This window comes from Rattus norvegicus, chromosome 2 (genome assembly GCF_036323735.1).
Source record: "Rattus norvegicus strain BN/NHsdMcwi chromosome 2, GRCr8, whole genome shotgun sequence".
NCBI lineage: Eukaryota > Metazoa > Chordata > Mammalia > Rodentia > Muridae > Rattus > Rattus norvegicus.
In genome coordinates this window covers 224,685,624-224,703,551 of record NC_086020.1, presented here as the reverse complement: position 1 = coordinate 224,703,551, position 17,928 = coordinate 224,685,624, and the positions used below count along the sequence as shown (strand labels likewise).

Here is a 17,928-nt window from a genome sequence, read left to right as displayed (position 1 = left end):
GACTGATCCATGATCCATTGATCATCTGAACATGTGCTCATTTCATATCCTTCTTTCTATTAGCTATTCCAATGTTCACTCTTTAAAAGGAAGATGGGGTCTCCTTTCAGACATGAGGCCACTGTGACCTGTATTTCAGCGAAGCCCCAGAAGACATATACCACCAATGTCAAAGAACTGTTACATTTAAAACCCAAAACATTGTCCTTATGTCTATTTTACTGTGTGTATGGATGGGGGTTTTTCCTGAATGTCTATCTCTGTACCCATTAGAAGCTAGAAGTGGGACAGGAATTAGACAGTTGTGAGCTGCTACCCTGTGGATTCTGGGAATCAAATCTGGGTCCTTGGGAAGAACAATCGTTCTTAACCACTGAACCATAGTTCCAGGCCCTAAATTGCTAATATAAAAAAAAATCAAGATGGAATGGTGTTTTTTACTCTGAGTAGCCATTCTTGTGCATGTTTTATATATTCTTATGACTAGAAACTCTTAAGGAGAGACCTTTATATCTCAAGACACCACAGATGGAAAGTTTTATGTGTGTGCCTGAGTATATGTATATGTACCATGAGCATGAATGAGAACTTGGGATGAAGGAAAAGATACTCGGTTCTCTGGAGCTGGAATTATACATGGTTGTAAGCAGTTTGGTATAAGTGCTAACCTGGGTCCTGGAAGAGCAGCAAATGAGTCATATCCCGCTTCTAGAACAAGTTTTACTAATAACAAAGTATCAGTCTTTCTGTTTGTATTTTGATGCTATCAAAAGGCACCACTTACGTAATACTAAAATGTTTATCAGAGTCTTTGAGTTAAAGAGTTGTCTTAAAGTGTATAGGGAACAAGTTTCTGCATATGTGATACCTTTAAAAATCTCTTGGCATGGTTTTTCAAAAACTATGCCTCTTAGAGGATTTCTTTTACTCAATTCTCTGAATAGACTTACAATCTCACGTAGTCTAGTCTGACCTTGAACACCTCATTCTTCTACCTCTGCCTGGGTGGAATGCTTTAGGCCTATACCATCCATGGCCTGTTTTTCCTGGCTTCCTTAGGACTGGCACACAGTGAATGAACTGTTTCAAACCAAAAGCCCATGACAGGCGATGAATTTATTGACATCTCTTATTGATCATTAAGGATGCCCTTCATATTCTCACATCAGTTTGTGGCCCTTGGGCACGTGAGCCTTAATGAATGCATGGTAATTATTTCCGAAACAGGAAGAGGAAAAATTACTAGCTTGTCCCTAACTACAGTCAGTTAAGATTAGATCAGTATGAGGATAGAACTGTCGAGTTTAGGCAAAACCTTCTGAGAAGCCCAAGCAGCATGCCTTGTGAGGCCACATAGCAAATAGAACATCTTTGAGAAAGAGAGCAGCAGGCTTCGTGAGTATGTTGGTGTGTAATTCCCCAAATGCGTATGTTGCAACTATCTGCTACAAAGCTTTTCAGTAAAACTGGCATTTTATTCTATTTCACATTAAAAGAGAAGCTTGCTTTGAACATGAAGTCATTAATTTAAGAGTTGTTAGGGTTAGGAAAACGCTGTCTATGTTTTGTTGGTGTGTGCGTGCATGCAAGGTTAGTGTTAGCATTGTTTTTATTTATTTATTTATTTATTTATTTATTTATTTATTTATTTATTTAGAAGATAGTCATTCAACCAAGACTTGCTCTGCAGCTGAGCATAGCCATCCTTGAACTCCAAATCATTCCACCATCACCTCCAGGGTTTGGGATTACAGACATATGCCAACAAACCTGGCTCTCCTCCTTCCTTAAGTTAGGGAGGAGGTAGGAGATAGTGCCTATAATTTAAGTAATATCCTGGTTAATTAAAAGTATCATTTCCTCTAAGACTTATCAAATATCAGGTTCACAAAGCAAGGATATTTTTGTCGTTTTCATTCAGTGATGTATTGGTGGCTAAAACAGTGCCTGACAAAGGGATTTATTCAATGAATATTTGTCATTGAAGAGAGAATAACAACCATGTTGGTTACCTCTGATAATTCATTGTTTAAAAGTTGAATGGTATCACACCACTCGGGCAGAGATGGGCAGATGGCTGCATTCAAGGCCAGACCCAGCCAACAAAAACAACACAAAGTACTGAGTGATTATAAAATTAAATGCTCGAAATATATATATGGAGTTCTAATACTGTGTTACTGGAAGCCATTGTATTAGATTTACCTGAGCTATGAATGTCTAGTTATCCTATGAATATTCTGAAATGGTCATCCTCTAGTCTGCTCCCCCTCTTTCTGACCTTGACATTTCATATTTTTTTTAAACTTCCATTCTAGCTTATTCCCAACCCCAAGATCTGCAGGCTTTTCTAGTACTTAGGGTTATGAATCAGTCTCACTTTGACAGTGTCCTCTCTCTTCCTGCTTGATCAACACCCCACCCCCGCCAGACAGGGCTGGTTTGTGGGAGAATAACTGAAAGGCACTTGGAGCTCCTTGTATACCTAAGCCAAGTACACTGAATTTGTGACTGACCTTGTGGGCCATTGGATAACTTCTGTGAGATAGGCATCCAATCAAGTCTCTCCTCTCAGAGATTCTTCCGGGTAGTAGAATTTTCTCTACTTGATCTGCTTATCACCCTGTCAGCGATTGCCCACAAAGTCTACTCCATAGCTTCTTTCTGATGTGGGCTTCTTTCTGATGGTCTTAGTCAGGGCTTCTACTCCTGCACAAAACGTCATGACCTAGAAGCAAGTTGGGGAGGAAAGGGTTTATTCAGCTTACACTTCCACATTGCTGTTCAATGTGGACCAAAGGAAGTCAGGACTGGAACTCAAGCAGGTCAGGAAGCAGGAGCTGATGCAGAGGCCATAGAGGGATGTTACTTGCTGGCTTGCTTCCCCTGGCTTGGTCAGCTTGCTTGCTCTCTTACAGAACCCAGGACCACCAGGGATGGCACCACTCACAATGGGGCCCTCCCCCCCTTGATCACTAATTCAGAAAATGCCTTACAGCTGGGTCTCATGGAAGCAGTTCCTCGACGGAGGCTGATTTCTGTGATAAACTCAAGTGTGTGTCAAGTTGACACCCCAAACCAGCCAGTACACCCATCCTTTCATTTTTTTTAAATTAAAATTCTCAAGCATTGCTTGAAGATATCCTAGACAGTGTCTCTGTAATGACAACCAGGTTGAGTAAAAAATAAACATTTTGGCACCTGCATTTAAGTGAATACCTGTTACCCCAGTGCTGAGGAAGTGGAGACAAAGATTCCTGGGGCTTGCTGGCCACTAACTCAAATAAATACAGTGAGTGAGCCCCTGAATGAACAGGAATGAACCATGACATCCAGATGGATGGACGGATGGATAGATGGATGGACAGATGGATAGACAAATAAATACATAGCATATCTTCTTAAAGCAAGAAAACTAAATGAAGGGATTTGGTAGTTTTAGAGTATAAGAATTAAGAAGCAGCATTTTGGTCACAGTATTCAAGGACACTCCAGGGCATAATGATGTCCACTATCTATATACACTTTGAGATGGAGTCTTACTAGGATGTCCTTGAGTTTTTTTGGTCTCTCTCAGTTCTGAGATGATGGAAATTTACCATTGTAATGGCTCACTGCACATATCCTGAAATAAATGTTTGGATATTACCATTTTTTGGTAATAAGAATGTAACATTGTTGGGGAGATTTTTGCTATGTGTGCTTTCTCTCAGCTTTCCTCCACACCAAAAGATCATTCCTAGCCAGCCCGGCAATGGTAGTACATGCCTTTAATTTCAGCACTGGCAAAGGCAGCAGATTTCAAGTTCAAGGCCAGCCTGGTGTGCAGAGTGAGTTCCAAAGACAGCCAGGACTACACGGAGAAAGTCTGTCTCAAAACCAAAAAATTAAAATTAAAATAATTCTTAACAGTTTAGCAAAACAGAATAAAGCTAGCGTAAGTTTATCTTTACTTTAGAGCAGGAAAAGACATAGCACTGTACTAAACCAGTAAGCCAAAAAAAAAAAAAAAAAGACAAAAAGCCCTCCAAATTTTGAGCGTCACCTGAAGTTTTCTATGGCGAGAGCTATGGCTGTCATCTGAGTGATTCAGAGAAAGTCAAATGGTGCTGGGCTACATTACAACGCTAAATGCACATTGGTGAAATGAGATGCTGACCCATTTGCACGCTAATGTGCTATTTTTAAGTCATGCATCATAGTGTCTTGAAAGAGGACTGTCATAATTATGATGGATTAGACTGCAGACTCAGCCCTCCGTGCAGTAATTGCTTCACAGATGTTGTCGATGTGACTTGAATTCATAATTATTGTCACAGGCAGGAGAAGGCACAGAATTAAGCTCATAGGGGAACAGTGATGGCTAAAACCTGCCTTGTTTAAAACCTAGCTATCAGTCGAGAGATGTATTTTCAATGAAGATACTTTGGTTTTTTTTGAGACAAGGTTTTTATGCATAGCCCCAGCTGTCCTGGAACTCACTATTGTAGACATTTCTGGTATATTTCTGTTGAAATACCCTTATAACTTATAAATTTACCCTTAAACTTTCCAACAACAGAAACATATTTATAGTTGATATAGCCACTACTTTTGCTTCCTCAGACAGCCATGGTTGTCATTGTGAGGGATATTATTAGACTACTTGAATAAATGGGTAAACATAAAAATATGGATAGTGGGTTCTAAACTATGTCAGCTCTCAGCTTTCATTTAAGTGAATCAATATTCTTTAAAATGGGCATTGGTGTTTGGCCTACATGTATGTCTGGAATTTGACTCAGAAACAGTTTTGACTTGCCATGTGGGTGCTAGGAATTGAACTCCAGTCCTGGAAGTGCTCTTAACTGCTAAGCCATTTCCTCAGCCTGTGAATAATAATTCGTCAGATCTTTTGAGCCCAACCTTGTATCTGTGCACGTTTTAGGGAATGAGTAGCAGCCACTCCAATGGTTCACATCGGCAATGGTAGCAGTCAGTGAGGCAGGGTGTTTTAAGCTCAAGAAACTGTCAGAATACTTCTGCAGGAACTTCACATTTCATATTTTTTTAATTTATTTCGTGTAAATGAGTGCTCTATGGTCAGGCCAGAAGAGGGCATCAGATCTCATTACAGATGGTTGTGAGCCACCATGTGGTTGCTGGGAATTGAACTCAGGACCTCTGGAAGAGCAGCCAGTGCTCTTAACCACTGAGCCGTCTCTCCAGTCCCACACGTTTCATATTCTAAATTCTGTATATTTTATTTCAAGCCACATGAGGAAATTAAGCCCTGGTTAAAGATAGATGCCCTCAATCTTCTTGTTAATAACTGCAGGTCCATAGACAGGTAACAAATTGACTCTCAGAGTATTGATAGGAAGCCCACAAATTGGCTCAAATAAGGGCAAAATATGAATTTAAGGGCAAAATCTCCCTTAATTGTGTTTTCCTTTGTATTCTCTGATGGGAAGGGCTTCAGAGAGCTCCATGTCCCCCGCAGGAGCCAGTTTCTCGGTATTCATATATGTACAGTGAGAGAAAACTGTGACTGTTATGGTCACATGCTATCTTATTTGAATGCCATTTTAAAGTCTTTAAAGGATATTTTATGTCAATCTGTGATTCTGAGCTCTTTATCAGCACAATTGTGACAGCCAGAATGACTACCAAAATGTACGCGGGGCTCAGGGAGCTTGCATTTGATTTCTAAACTAACTGATTAATCTGATAATTTTTCATTAAGCCTAGGTATTTAGTCCCTAACAAGTTTAGGATGGACTTCAATAGCTTGTAGTTAGCCCTATGAGCCTTAAGTGTAATACATTTAAAATCAGTTATTTGTTTCTCAGGCATAGCTGTTACTATGTGAGATCTAAAGCATCCAAGGGAAGTTTAACAGGTCAGAATTTTCAGGTTTCCCAAGGGATCTTTGGCCTATACTTCTGTGTGCGCGCGTGTGTGCGCATGTGTGTGTAAATATTCAAGCTAGGTGTAACTGCCAATATTGGCTCCTAAGAATCCCTGCCTCAAAAAAAAAAATAATGGTTCTAATGGTTACATTCATTCTGAGTTGAGATGGCACCTTTCTTCATGTAGCAAACAAACATAGGTATAAATGCAGGTACCATCTATAAATCTCCCATAATTGCATTACTTTAGAAGCGTCTAATTTCATAAATTAAGTATTTCTGGTCATTCACTTCTAAGGGCAGATAATAAATAAAGCATGGTTTATGTTCAACCGGGAAAGGAAATGTGGTCCCCCCCCTGTAAAATGTGGTTTAAATTTTAATCCTCAGCAAAGAACTGATAGGAATTTGGTATCCAGAAGTGATTAAAATTGGGATCATGGGGTGGGATCCTGGTGAGTGAGTGTGTGGGTCACATGACAACTTGCATGGGTTTTGAGGTCCAACTCAGGTGTTTAGGGATGGGGACTTCATAAAAAAGAGCAGCACACACACACCTCTGTCTCTGCCATTATGGCCTGCACCAGCTCCAGACATAAACAGAAGGAAGTCTGTTCCACTAGAGAATAAAGAGCCAAAACAAGCCTCTATGACCTGCCCAGCCCTCTGCTATTAGTAATAGGAAGTGGACTGAGGAAAACCATGCAAAAATAACTCTAGCAAAAGTTTACAGTTATTTGAAAATGGATCCCTGTTTTACAATCATTTAAATTTGAAAAAAAACAACATCTTAACTGTTAGGTAAATATCTCAAATACAACCCAAAAGATCCTGTCTTAAACAACCACGACTTTACTTTTTCAGCTTAAAAAAACCAGCAAACCTCCATGAGCCTGATGACTATAGCATGACATCGTCTTCATTCTCTCTACTAGAAAATAAGGCCAAAGCCTACAAAAACAGTACTGTTCAAATAGGTACAGGATTATAACGTTAATTCATGCAAAAGGTATGGCTTAGGGCATAGTAACACCAAAGGCAATATTTCCTTTCTCATTCTCTGAAATGATAGGTTGTTTTCAAGACCTAACGGGTAGCTCTCAAGGACAGTGTCCAAGTTCCATGGACTTCCTTTAAAAGGGTACCTATTAACTTTCCTCTTCCACTGCTTTACTCAGGAAATAAATTCCTTTTCATTTCCACACGAATATAATTTGATTTTGTTACCTTTTTCTCTTTCTTATTGGATATTCTCTTATTTACATTTCAAATGTTATCCCCTTTCCTGGTTTCCCCTCCAGAAACCTGCTATCTTCCCCTGTTTCTGTGAGGGTGCTCCCCCACCCACTCAACCACTCCCTCCCATCTTCCCACCCTGGCATTCCCCTACACTGGGGCATGGAGCTTTCACAGGATCCAGGGCCTTTCTTCCCACTGATGCCCACCAAGGCCATCCTCTGCTACATATGCAACTGGAGCCATAGGTCCATCCCTGTGTACTCTTGGGATGGTGGTTTAGTCCCTGGGAGCTCTGGGGTGGGGGTGGGGGTGTCTGGTTGGTTGATATTGTTCTTCTTATGGGGTTGCAAAATCCTTCGGCTCCTTCAGTCCTTTCTCTAACTCCTCCATTGGAGACCCCATTCTCAGTTCAATAGTTGGCTGCAAACATCCGCCTCTATTTGTTAGACTCTGGCAGAACCTCTCAGGAGACAACTATATCAGACTCCTGTCAGCATGCGCTTCTTGGCATCCACAATAGTGTCTGGGTTTGGTGTCTGTTTGTATATGGCCTGGATCCCCAGGTAGGGCAGTCTCTTCAGTGAATGCATACCATGTGGGTTTTTTTTGTTTGTTTTTTGTTTTTCGTGTGTGTGTGTGTGTGTGTGTGTGTGTGTGTGTGTGTGTGTGAGAGAGAGAGAGAGAGAGAGAGAGAGACTGGGTTACCTCACTCAGGATGATTTTTTTTCTAGTTCCATCCATTTGCCTAAGAATTTCATGAAGTCATTGTATATAGATGAACCACATTTTCTGTTTTCATTCCTCTGTTGTAGGACATCTGGGTTGTTTCTAGCTTCTGGCTATAATAAATAAGTTTCTATGAACATAGTGGAGCATGTGTCCTTGTTAGAGGTTGGAGCATCTTTTGGGTATATGCCCAGGAGTGGTAGAGCTGGGTCTTCAGGAAGTACTATGTCCAATTTTCTAAGGAATCTCCAGACTGATTTCCAGCTTGCAATCCCACCAACAATGCAGGAGTGTTCCTCTTTCTCCACATACTTCATAATAGTCACAAATAATATAAAATACCTTGGTGTGACTCTAACCAAGCAAGTAAAAGATCTGTATGACAAGAAAACTTCAAGTCTCTGAAGAAATTGAAGATCCCAGAAGATGGAAAAATCTCCCATGATCATATAGAATTAATATAGTAAAGATGGCCATGTTGCCAAAAACAATCTACAGATTCAATACAATCCCCATCAAAATCCCAATTTAGTTCTTCATAGACTTAGAATGAGCAATTTGAAAACTCATTTGGAATAACAAGAAACCCAAGATATCATCCAAAACTGTTCTCAACAATAAATGAACTTCTGGGGGAAATCACCATCCCTAACCTCCAACTATATTACAGAGCTATAGTGATAAAAACTGTATGGTATTCTTACAGAGAAAGGCAAGTAAATAAGTAGAGTAGAATTGGAGAGCCAGAAATGTTACCTATGTTTTTTGTTGAACATTTTTTATTTACATTACAAATGTTATTCCCTTTCCCATCCATAAGCCTCCTATCCCACCCCCATCCCGTCCTTCAATAAGGGTCCAACCACTCCCCCTTCCCACCTCCCCACCTCCCCACCCTGACATTTCCCTACCATGGGGGAGGGGGATGTTGTTGTTCAGCCTTGTCAGGACCAAGGGCTTCTCCTTCCATTGGTGCCCATCAAGGCTGTCATCTGCTACATATGCAGCTGGAGCCATGGGTCAGTGCATGTATAGTCTTTGGGTAGTGGTTCAGTCCCTGGGAGATCTGGTTGGTTGGTATTATTCTTATGGTGTTGAAATTCCCTTCAGCTCCTTCAATACTTTCTCTAATTACTCCAATGGGAACCCCATTCTCAGTTCAATGATTTGCTGCTAGCATTCACCTCTGTATTTGTCACGCTCTGACTGAGCTTTCCAGGAGACAGCTATATCAGACTCCTATCAGAATGCACTTCTTGACTTCATCAATATTGTCTAGTTTTGGTATATATATGTATGTATATAATATATGCTGGATCCCCAGGTGGGGCACGCTCTGAATGGCAATTCCTTCAGTCTCTGCTCCAAACTTTGTCTCCATATCCTCTGCTATGAATATTTTTTGTACCCCTTTTAAGGAGGACTGAAGCATCTACATACACTTTGTCTTCTTCTTGAGCTTCATGTGGTCTGTGGATTGTATCTTGGGTAATTTGAGCTTTTAGGCTAATATCCACTTATCAGTGAGTGCATAGCATGTGTGTTCCTCTTTTTCCACATCCTCTCCAGCATCTGTCCTCACCTGAGTTTTTGATCTTAGCCCTTCTGATTGGCCTGAGGTAGAATCTCAGAGTTGTTGTGATATGCATTTCCCTGATAACTAAGGATGTTGAACATTTCTTTAGGTACTTCTCAGCCATTCGATATTCCTCAGCTGAGAATTCTTTTTTAGCTCTGTACCCCATTTTTAATAGGGTTATTTGGCTCTCGGGAATCTAACTTGAGTTCTTTGTATACATTGGATATTAGCCCACTATTGATTGGGTGTAGGATTGGTAAAGATCTTTTCCCAATCTATTGGTTGCCATTTTGTCCTAATAACAGTGTCCTTTGCTTTACAGAAGCTTTGCAATTTTATGAGATCCCATTTGTCAATTCTTGATCTTAGAGCATAAGCCATTGGTATTCTAGTTCAGGAAATTTTCCCCACTTTTTTTCTTCTGTTAGTTTGAGTGTATCTGGTTTGATGTGGAGGGCCTTTATCCACTTGGACTTAAGCTTTGTACAGGGTGATAGGAATGGATTGATTTGCTTTCTTCTACATGCTGACCTCCAGTTGAACCAGCACCATTTGTTGAAAATGTTACCTTTTTTCCATTGGATGGTTTTAGCTCCTTTGTCAAAGATCAATGACCATTCGTGTGTGAGTTTATTTCTGGGTCTTCAATACAATTCCATTGACCTACCTGCCCATCTCTGTACCAATACCATATAGTTTTTATCACTATTGCTCTGTAATTCAGCTTGAGGTCAAGGATGGTGATTTCCCCCCCCCCCCCAAGTTCTTTTATTGTTGAGTATAGTTTTCACAATCCTGGGCTTTCTGTCATTCCAAATGAATTTGCAAATTGCTCTTTCTAACTCTCTGAAGTTGGAATTTTGATGGGGATTGCATTGAATCTGTAGATTGCTTTTGGCAAAATGGCCATTTTTACTATATTAATCCTACCAATCTGTAGGCATGGGAGGTCTTTCCATCTTCTGAGATCTTCAATTTCTTTCTTCAGAGTCTTGAAGTTCTTGTCATACATACCTTTCACTTGCTAGGTTAGAGTCACACTGAGGTATTTTGTGTTATTTGTGACTATTGTGAAGGGTGTCATTTCCCTAATTTCTTTCTCAGCCTGTTTATCCTTTGAGTAGAGGAAGGCTACTAATTTGAGTGAAGCTTAACCCACCCACTTTGCTGAAGTTTATCAGGTTTAGTACTCTTGTGACACTTTTGGGGTCACTTAAGTATACTATCATATCATCTGAAAATAGTGATATTTTGACTTCTTTTCTCATTTGTATTCTTTTTTTGACCTCCTTTTGTTGTCTGATTGCTCTGATTGGGACTTCGAGTACTATATTGAATAAATAGGAAGAGAACGGGCAGCCTTGTCTGTCTAGTCCATGACTTTAGTGGGATTTGCTTCAAGTTTCTCTCCATTTAGTTTGATGTTAGCTACTGGTTTGCTCTATATTGCTTTTACTACTATGTTTAGGTATGGGCTTTGAATTCCTGATCCTTCCAGGACTTCTAACATGAAGGGGTGTTGAATTTTGTCAAATGCTTTCTCAGCATCTAATGAAATGATCATGTTTTTTTTTCCTTTGAGTTTGTTTACATAGTGGATTAAGTTGATGGATTTTGTATATTGAACCATCCCTGCATCCCTGGGATAAAGCTACTTTATCACGATGAATGATTGTTTTGCTGTGTTCTTAGATTCGATTTGTGAGAATTTTATTGAGTAATTTTGCGTCAATATTCATAAGGGAAATTGTTCTGAAGTTCTCTTTTTGTTGGTTCTTCATTTGGTTTAGGTATAAGAGTAATTGTGGCTTCATAGAAATTTGGTAGTGCTCCATCTGTTTCTATTTTGTGCAATAGTTTGGACAGTACTGGTTGGTATGAAGTCTTCTATGAATGTCTGGTAGAATTCTAAACTAAACCCATCTGGTCCTGGGCTTTTTTTTTGGTTTGGAAAAATTTGCTTATATTTCTTTAGGAGTTATGGGATTCTTTAGATGGCTTATCTGATCCTGATTTTTTAACTTTGGTACCTGGTATCTATCTAGAAAATTATCCTTATGTTACCTATTTCTTAAGAGCTACTATAATGCTGAAAGGTTTGTTCATTCATTTGTTTGTTTGTTTGTAGGCAGGGTTTCTCTTTGTAACAGCCCTGGCTGACCTTTGTAGACCAGATCTGCCTGCCTCTGGGATTAATTAAGCGTGTACTACCATGCCAGGTTGCTCATCAATATTCTTATTTTGACACTTAAAAATTAGTACAGCTCTGTATACGACATCAGAAATGCATACATGTGTACAGCTATGAATAACGGCACTTGTGAATTGGATGCAGTTGCCAGAAGAATGCAACTTTTTAAATTTCCCTTCACTTCCTTCCCTCCCTCCCCTTTCTCCCAATTTCCTTACTAGTCACACCCACAGCTACCCATCAAAATGTGCTGCAGACATGGATGTTTACATTTCAAAAAGTGAAACCTTGGGCTCCTGAGTGTTCTGCCCCCATCTTTCTTTGGAGGATTAGGGTTATGTGCATGTGCATTCTGCCTAATTAATGCAGTACTGGGAACTAAAGCCAGGGCTCTGTATAGGCCAGGCAGGCCCTGCACTGAGCTACATCTCCAACCCACAGTGGATTTTCTTCAGAATTGAGTTGCTTTTCACTCTTGTGGCATATTTTAAGTTAGACTAGCCAGATTTCAAGGGTGCAGTAATAGTTTGTGACCATATATTCAGGTCTAATGTTTTGGGTATGATTTCAGTCTCCTATTTGGAAGACGTAAACCATATAGAAAAAGACATCACTTTTGTCTAGTAAGAATCAGTTTTAAATTTTTATTAATGCACATAATTAAAGGTATAAAGGCATTGAGCAATTCTCTCCTTATTGGTGCCCTTCAGCTGGCTTTCCTCCAGTTTGTTACATATTTGTTAAACAAGTGCAGGCATCCTTTTCAGCAGAAGTTCAGAAACCATGTGAAGTTCATCACTAAGGCATGTCAATTGTTGGGACAGCCACCGAGTCCGACAGGTAGCCAGTGAAATGAGTAAGACATCTTTATATGTTAGTAGACAGAGCATCCAGGCGAGTGCTAGCGAGACATCTGTGGATGCCACAGGCCACTGTCCCCATTTTCAGAACATCACCTGTGTCCTGTATTTTACCCCCATTCTTTCACTCCTCTTGCCTACAGAATTTTACTGCTCATAGAACTTTTGAGTTTATCCTGTTATAACTGCAATATAATTGTCATAAAACTTCTGATTCCTTGAAGCTATACTTGCTTTTGGGTTTTTTGGCTACTGTGCTAAATCTTTAGAATCACCTAGATGACAGCATTCCAGATGGTTCTCTTCACTGACCAGTGTACACAGTGTTACTATTGAGACAGCATCTTATCGTATAGCTCTAGTTGGCCCCTAACTCACTATATAGACAAAGCTGTCCATAACTCAGATCCTCCCCCTGTAAAACCGTGTCCTGGTAAAGCCAATTATAACTTTAGTGGTTTTTTTTTCAGCATTTCTATATTACTTCTCTGTTTCATTTGCCTTGTCTAAACAGTAAGCACTAATCTAACACTGTTTTAGTCCAGACAGAAAGTAGTGCTCCCCACTACTATAAATACCTTAAAAGAAATAAATAGTGGGACAAAGAATAACTAGATGGAATATTATGATTTAAACATTTTTTATTTTTTAGGTATGTATGTGTGTAAGTTAGTATATATTTCGCAAATGAACTGGATTAGCCACTCAACATGGATAACATTGCGCACTCTCTCATACATATATGCATGCATACATACATACAGACAGACAGACATACATGGGTGCCATGACAGGTATGTAAGGCTCAGGTACCACTGTAGGAGTTCACCCCTTTCACGTATGTCCTGGGGATCAAACTCAAATCATCAGCATTGGTGACCAGTGCCCTTACCAGTTGAGTCCTCTCACCTACATGCATCCCTTGTGGAAAAATCACCTAAAGTGGCATGGTTGAGGATGGTTGGAGGGTGTGTATTTCTTTCAAACTGAAGGTTGAACTTGGGGAGAGTTCCCTGCACGCTGCAGAAATCCCTTCACACTGACTGACTTCCCTAGCTGAGGGGTCTTTGGCTTCTTTAAGATACACCTTTCACCCATCACCACACAGTACACGCTGAGAGCACCGAACTGAAAGGAATTTGAAAAGCATTGATTGCTACAGGCCTGCTAGAACCAATCAAGTATGGTAGAGAAGAAAAGATACCCAGAATCAAACTCTAGAACATTCTCTCTGATCTTCTGTTAACAAATTGGAGGTAGCCTCAGAGAACTTGGGGGATCCAGTCTCAGAAACTGTTATGGGGGTTATAAGATAGGAAAGCTGGTGCAGTGTCAGTGGACATGATTCCAGGAACACACAGGAAGCAGCATGACAGCTCAGCGAGCTCAGCGAAGGCTAAAGAAAATGGTTCTCCCTTGATACTAGTTACTGGTGAGGTATAAAGCTCTCCAAACAGCTGAGATTCATCCCCTTGATCCCTCTGTCCTTCCCTCCATGCTGAGAAGATGAGGGGCTGTTGGCTGAAAGAGGAAATGAGCGTCTGATTACTATTTCTAGGTATTGGTGCTATTGTAATGCTGTTGAATTTTTGTTTCTGTGTCTTTAGGATTCATTCAAAGGGCAGCCTTGTGGATGGCCCCGAAGCAAGCCTGATGGAACAGGACAGAACCACCCATGCTGAGGGCACCAGGCAGAGTCCATTCCTGATAGCATCACCTTCTCCCGTCAGCCATACAGAACCTCTGGCTGTCAAACTCCAGAACGGAAGCCCATTAGCAGAGAGACCTCACCCAGAAGTAAATGGGGACACCAAGTGGCAGTCTTTCCAAAGCTATTATGGAATACCCCACATGAAAGGCAGCCAGAGCAGTCATGAGAGTCCAGACTTCATACATGAAGGCAGAGGGTATTCCGGGTGCTTACAAAACGGAGGGATAAAACGCACAGTCAGTGAACCATCTCTCTCTGGGCTCCATCTGAACACAAAACTGACACTAGACCAAAAAGCTAAGGGAGAAAGTAATAACTTCGGGGAAAGTCAAGAAGGAAACCCAGGTAAAAGCAGCAGCCACCCAAATGTCTCCGGTCTGAGTGATGACAGAGAGCCCGGGACCTCTACAGCCCAGGAAAGCACAGACATAGATGCTTTCCCAACACGGAACTACAATGGAGTTGAAAACACAGAAATTCCCGAGGAGCAGGAAGGGGGAAATGACAGGAACGCTCTATTACTTAAAAACAAGGCTGTGCTAATGCCTAATGGTGCTACAGTTTCTGCCCCTTCTGTGGAAGACACACATGGTGAATTCCTGGAAAAAACACAGTGTTATCCAGATTGTGTTTCCATGGCCGTGCAGAATAATACCACACCTCACGTAAACGCCCTTAGCGGTCAGGCTGCTATCGAGCTGCCTCGTGAGATCACTCAACCATCGCTTACCTCAGCACAGATCAATTTCTCGCAGACCTCAAGCGCCCAGCTGCCTCCAGAGCCAGCTGCAATGGTGACTAAGGCCTGTGATTTGGATAGTGCCAGTAAACCAGCTGGAGTACTAGGTACCTGTGCTTTTCAGAAAGCAGAACACCAACAAAAGTCAGTTTTGGGAATAGGCCCATCATCTTGTGCAGAAAACATAAACATCCAAGGGAACACGAAGCCGTTTGCTGAAGAATACTATGCTGGTTCCGACAGTGATTTGCAAACTTCTCTTGGCAGCTCCGAACAGTGCATAAAGCAAAAGGAAACCAATGGTGCTTACTTCCGGCAAAGCTCAGTGTTCCCTGAAGATTCCATTTCTGCCACTACCATGACGCCACCATCACCATCTCCTCTTGCTCCCCGTCCCGTTCTTCAGCTTCCTTCAGAAGGAAAAGGCACTCTGAATGACGTAGCTTTGGAAGAACACCACCGCTACCCCAACCAAAGTGACCTAACTCTTTCAAGGGAAGGGAAAACAGAACACCAACCTAAGAAGACAACATCTAGCCAGAGTCTGAACACATCTGTACATACACCCAACCCCCCCTTGATGCTTCCAGAACAGCATCAGAATGACTGCGTCCCACCGTGCTCTGAAAAAACAAGGAAAGTGTCAGATTATCGCATGTATTACCTGCCAAATCATGGCCACGGTGGAGATTTACAAGAAAATAGCCAATATCTGATGGGACACGGGGAGCACGAGATTCTGAAGGATGCAAACAAGGGGCAAACGCAAGGTTCTGTCCTGGCAGCGCCTGGCTGGATAGAACTGAAGGCATCACATTTTCACAAAGCGCTCCATCAGACAGAATGCAAGGCTACGTCCTTGCACTCTGGCCTTCGCTATCAGACCAGCCCTACCAATCAGATAGGCTCCATACAGTCCACTGGAAGTGTAAACATGACAGGAGAATTCCAAAGGCCACCTTACATCCAGAAAACGGCTCAGCCAGAGCATAAGTCCCAAATGTACCAAGTGGAAATGAATCAAGGACCCTCTCCGGGTATGGGGGACCAACATCTACAGTTCCAGAAAACTTCCTACCAGGAGTGCATCTCCAGGACAGATCTGCCCCCTGAGGCTCACGGGCCTCAGTATCATTTCCATCAAAGAGTAGATCCCTCCACCGACAAGCAACAGGCCACAGAGGCTGAACTATTTTCCAGCTTTTTACAACATACCCCTCATAAGCAGGCAGCACAAACACAAGCATCCCAGAACTCAAATTTCCCTCAAGTCTGCCAGCAGCAGCATCAGTTACAGAGAAAGAATAAAGAGCAGATGCCTCAGACTTTCTCTCACCTCCACGGTACCAACCATGAGCAAAGTCAGGGCCAGTGTTTTGGCACGATTAAAGCGGAAGAAAGCTTTTGTGGCGAAAATCAGTACTCAAAACCGAGTAATTTCCAAACTCACAGTGCCCAGGGGGGGTTGGAGCAAGTACAGAATGTAAATAGAAGTTTTCCTTATGCGAAGATCGAAACACCAAACTCAAGCAAAGTACAAACTCTCTGTTCAAATTATACACACCCGGCTTCCGAGAGCAGAGAACAAAATCTACATCTTGATCTCTTCATAGGAAATAGGACCCCAAACCAGCAGAACACGCAGTGTTTCCCGAATAATGTGACCCCAAGTCAGGACGTCGCTCACAGGTGCTTTCAAGAACAGGAGCAGAAGCCTCACCAAGCTTCATCTCTACAGGGTCTTAAAGGCAGGAGCCGGGATGAGTTCTCAGTGCCTCCGGCTGAAGCAACTCAAGCGAGGTATTTGGTGCATATTCAAGCAAAGGCACTCCCTGTGCCCAAGCAAGGAGGAAGTCACACACAGATCTCCCCTCAGAAGGACACCCAGAAGCATGCTGCCTTAAGGAGGCTTCTCTTGCAGAAGCAGGAACAGCAGCAAATACAGCAATCCCAGTCTGAGTCCGGCCATCATCAGATGCCCAGGCCAATCAAGATTGAGCCTGGATCCAAACTCTCTTCCTGTAAACACCCCACGTCGGGGCCACAAGAAAATATGCCCAAAAGGATAAAGCAAGAGAGCCCCTTGCTGAGCTGTGATGGTGGGCGGACGGAAAGCATCATCGAGACGATGGAGCGACACCTGAAGCAGTTCCAGCTCAAGGCGCTCTGCGACTATAAGATCCTGACCCTCAACTCACAGAGACAGGGGGATGTGGAAACGGCTACAAATGCCCGCTCTGCGGGCTCTGAGAACCACACCCCAGCTGCAGAGCCACAAGCGTCTCTTTCAGAAAAGACGCCAACCAAAAGAACAGCCGACTCTGTTCTCACCGACGTTTCAGAATCGCCTTCGGATTCAGACACTCCTGTAGAGGATATCAGTTGCGAAGCGTGCAAAAATGCAGGTAAGTGCTGAAAACATACCGAATGAAGCACGCGGTGTTTGCCAGGATTAGAATTAGGTAATTATCTTCATATATGTGTCTTCTTTCTTAAGCTGGAGTCTAGGAGCCTATATATATATATATACACACACACACACACACACACACACACACACACACACACACACACACACACATACATATATCTTTAATCTTTTTTTACAGTCCAGTCATTATCCTTCAACAGTTCTTCATCCCATTCTTTCTTCCCTGTCTCCAAAAGGATGTCCCCACACACCCACACACCCTGCCAGGCCTCTCCACTCCCTGGGACCTCCAGTCTTTCAAGGGTTAGGTGCATCTTCTCTCACTGAGGCCAGATCAGGAAGTCCTATGCTGTATGTGTGTCAGGGGCCATATATTAGCTGGCATATGCTGCCTGGTTGGTGGCTCAGTGTCTGAGAGATCTCGGGTCCAGGTTAGTTGAGACTGCTGGTCTTCTCATGGGGTCGCCCTCCTCCTCAACTTCTAGCCTTTCCCTAATTAAACTACAGGACTCCCCAACTTCAGACCATTGGTTGGTTATAAATACCTGCTTCTGACTCAAG

At 42.0% G+C, this 17,928-nt stretch overlaps 1 protein-coding gene across 7 annotated transcripts in view; it reads left to right on the top strand.

Moving 5' to 3' along the window:
- Positions 1 to 17,928, top strand: part of Tet2 (tet methylcytosine dioxygenase 2) — an 84,166-nt gene that overhangs the window by 43,268 nt on the left and 22,970 nt on the right. For all 7 annotated transcript variants that reach the window (XR_010063616.1, XR_010063615.1, XM_008761534.4 and 4 more), the window contains exon 3: positions 14,094 to 17,341. Coding sequence is in view for 5 of the 7 variants with exons in the window: in XM_008761534.4 (XP_008759756.1) it covers positions 14,140 to 17,341 (3,202 nt within the window). In the remaining 2 variants the exon portion in view is untranslated. The remainder of the gene's footprint in view (positions 1 to 14,093; positions 17,342 to 17,928) is intronic.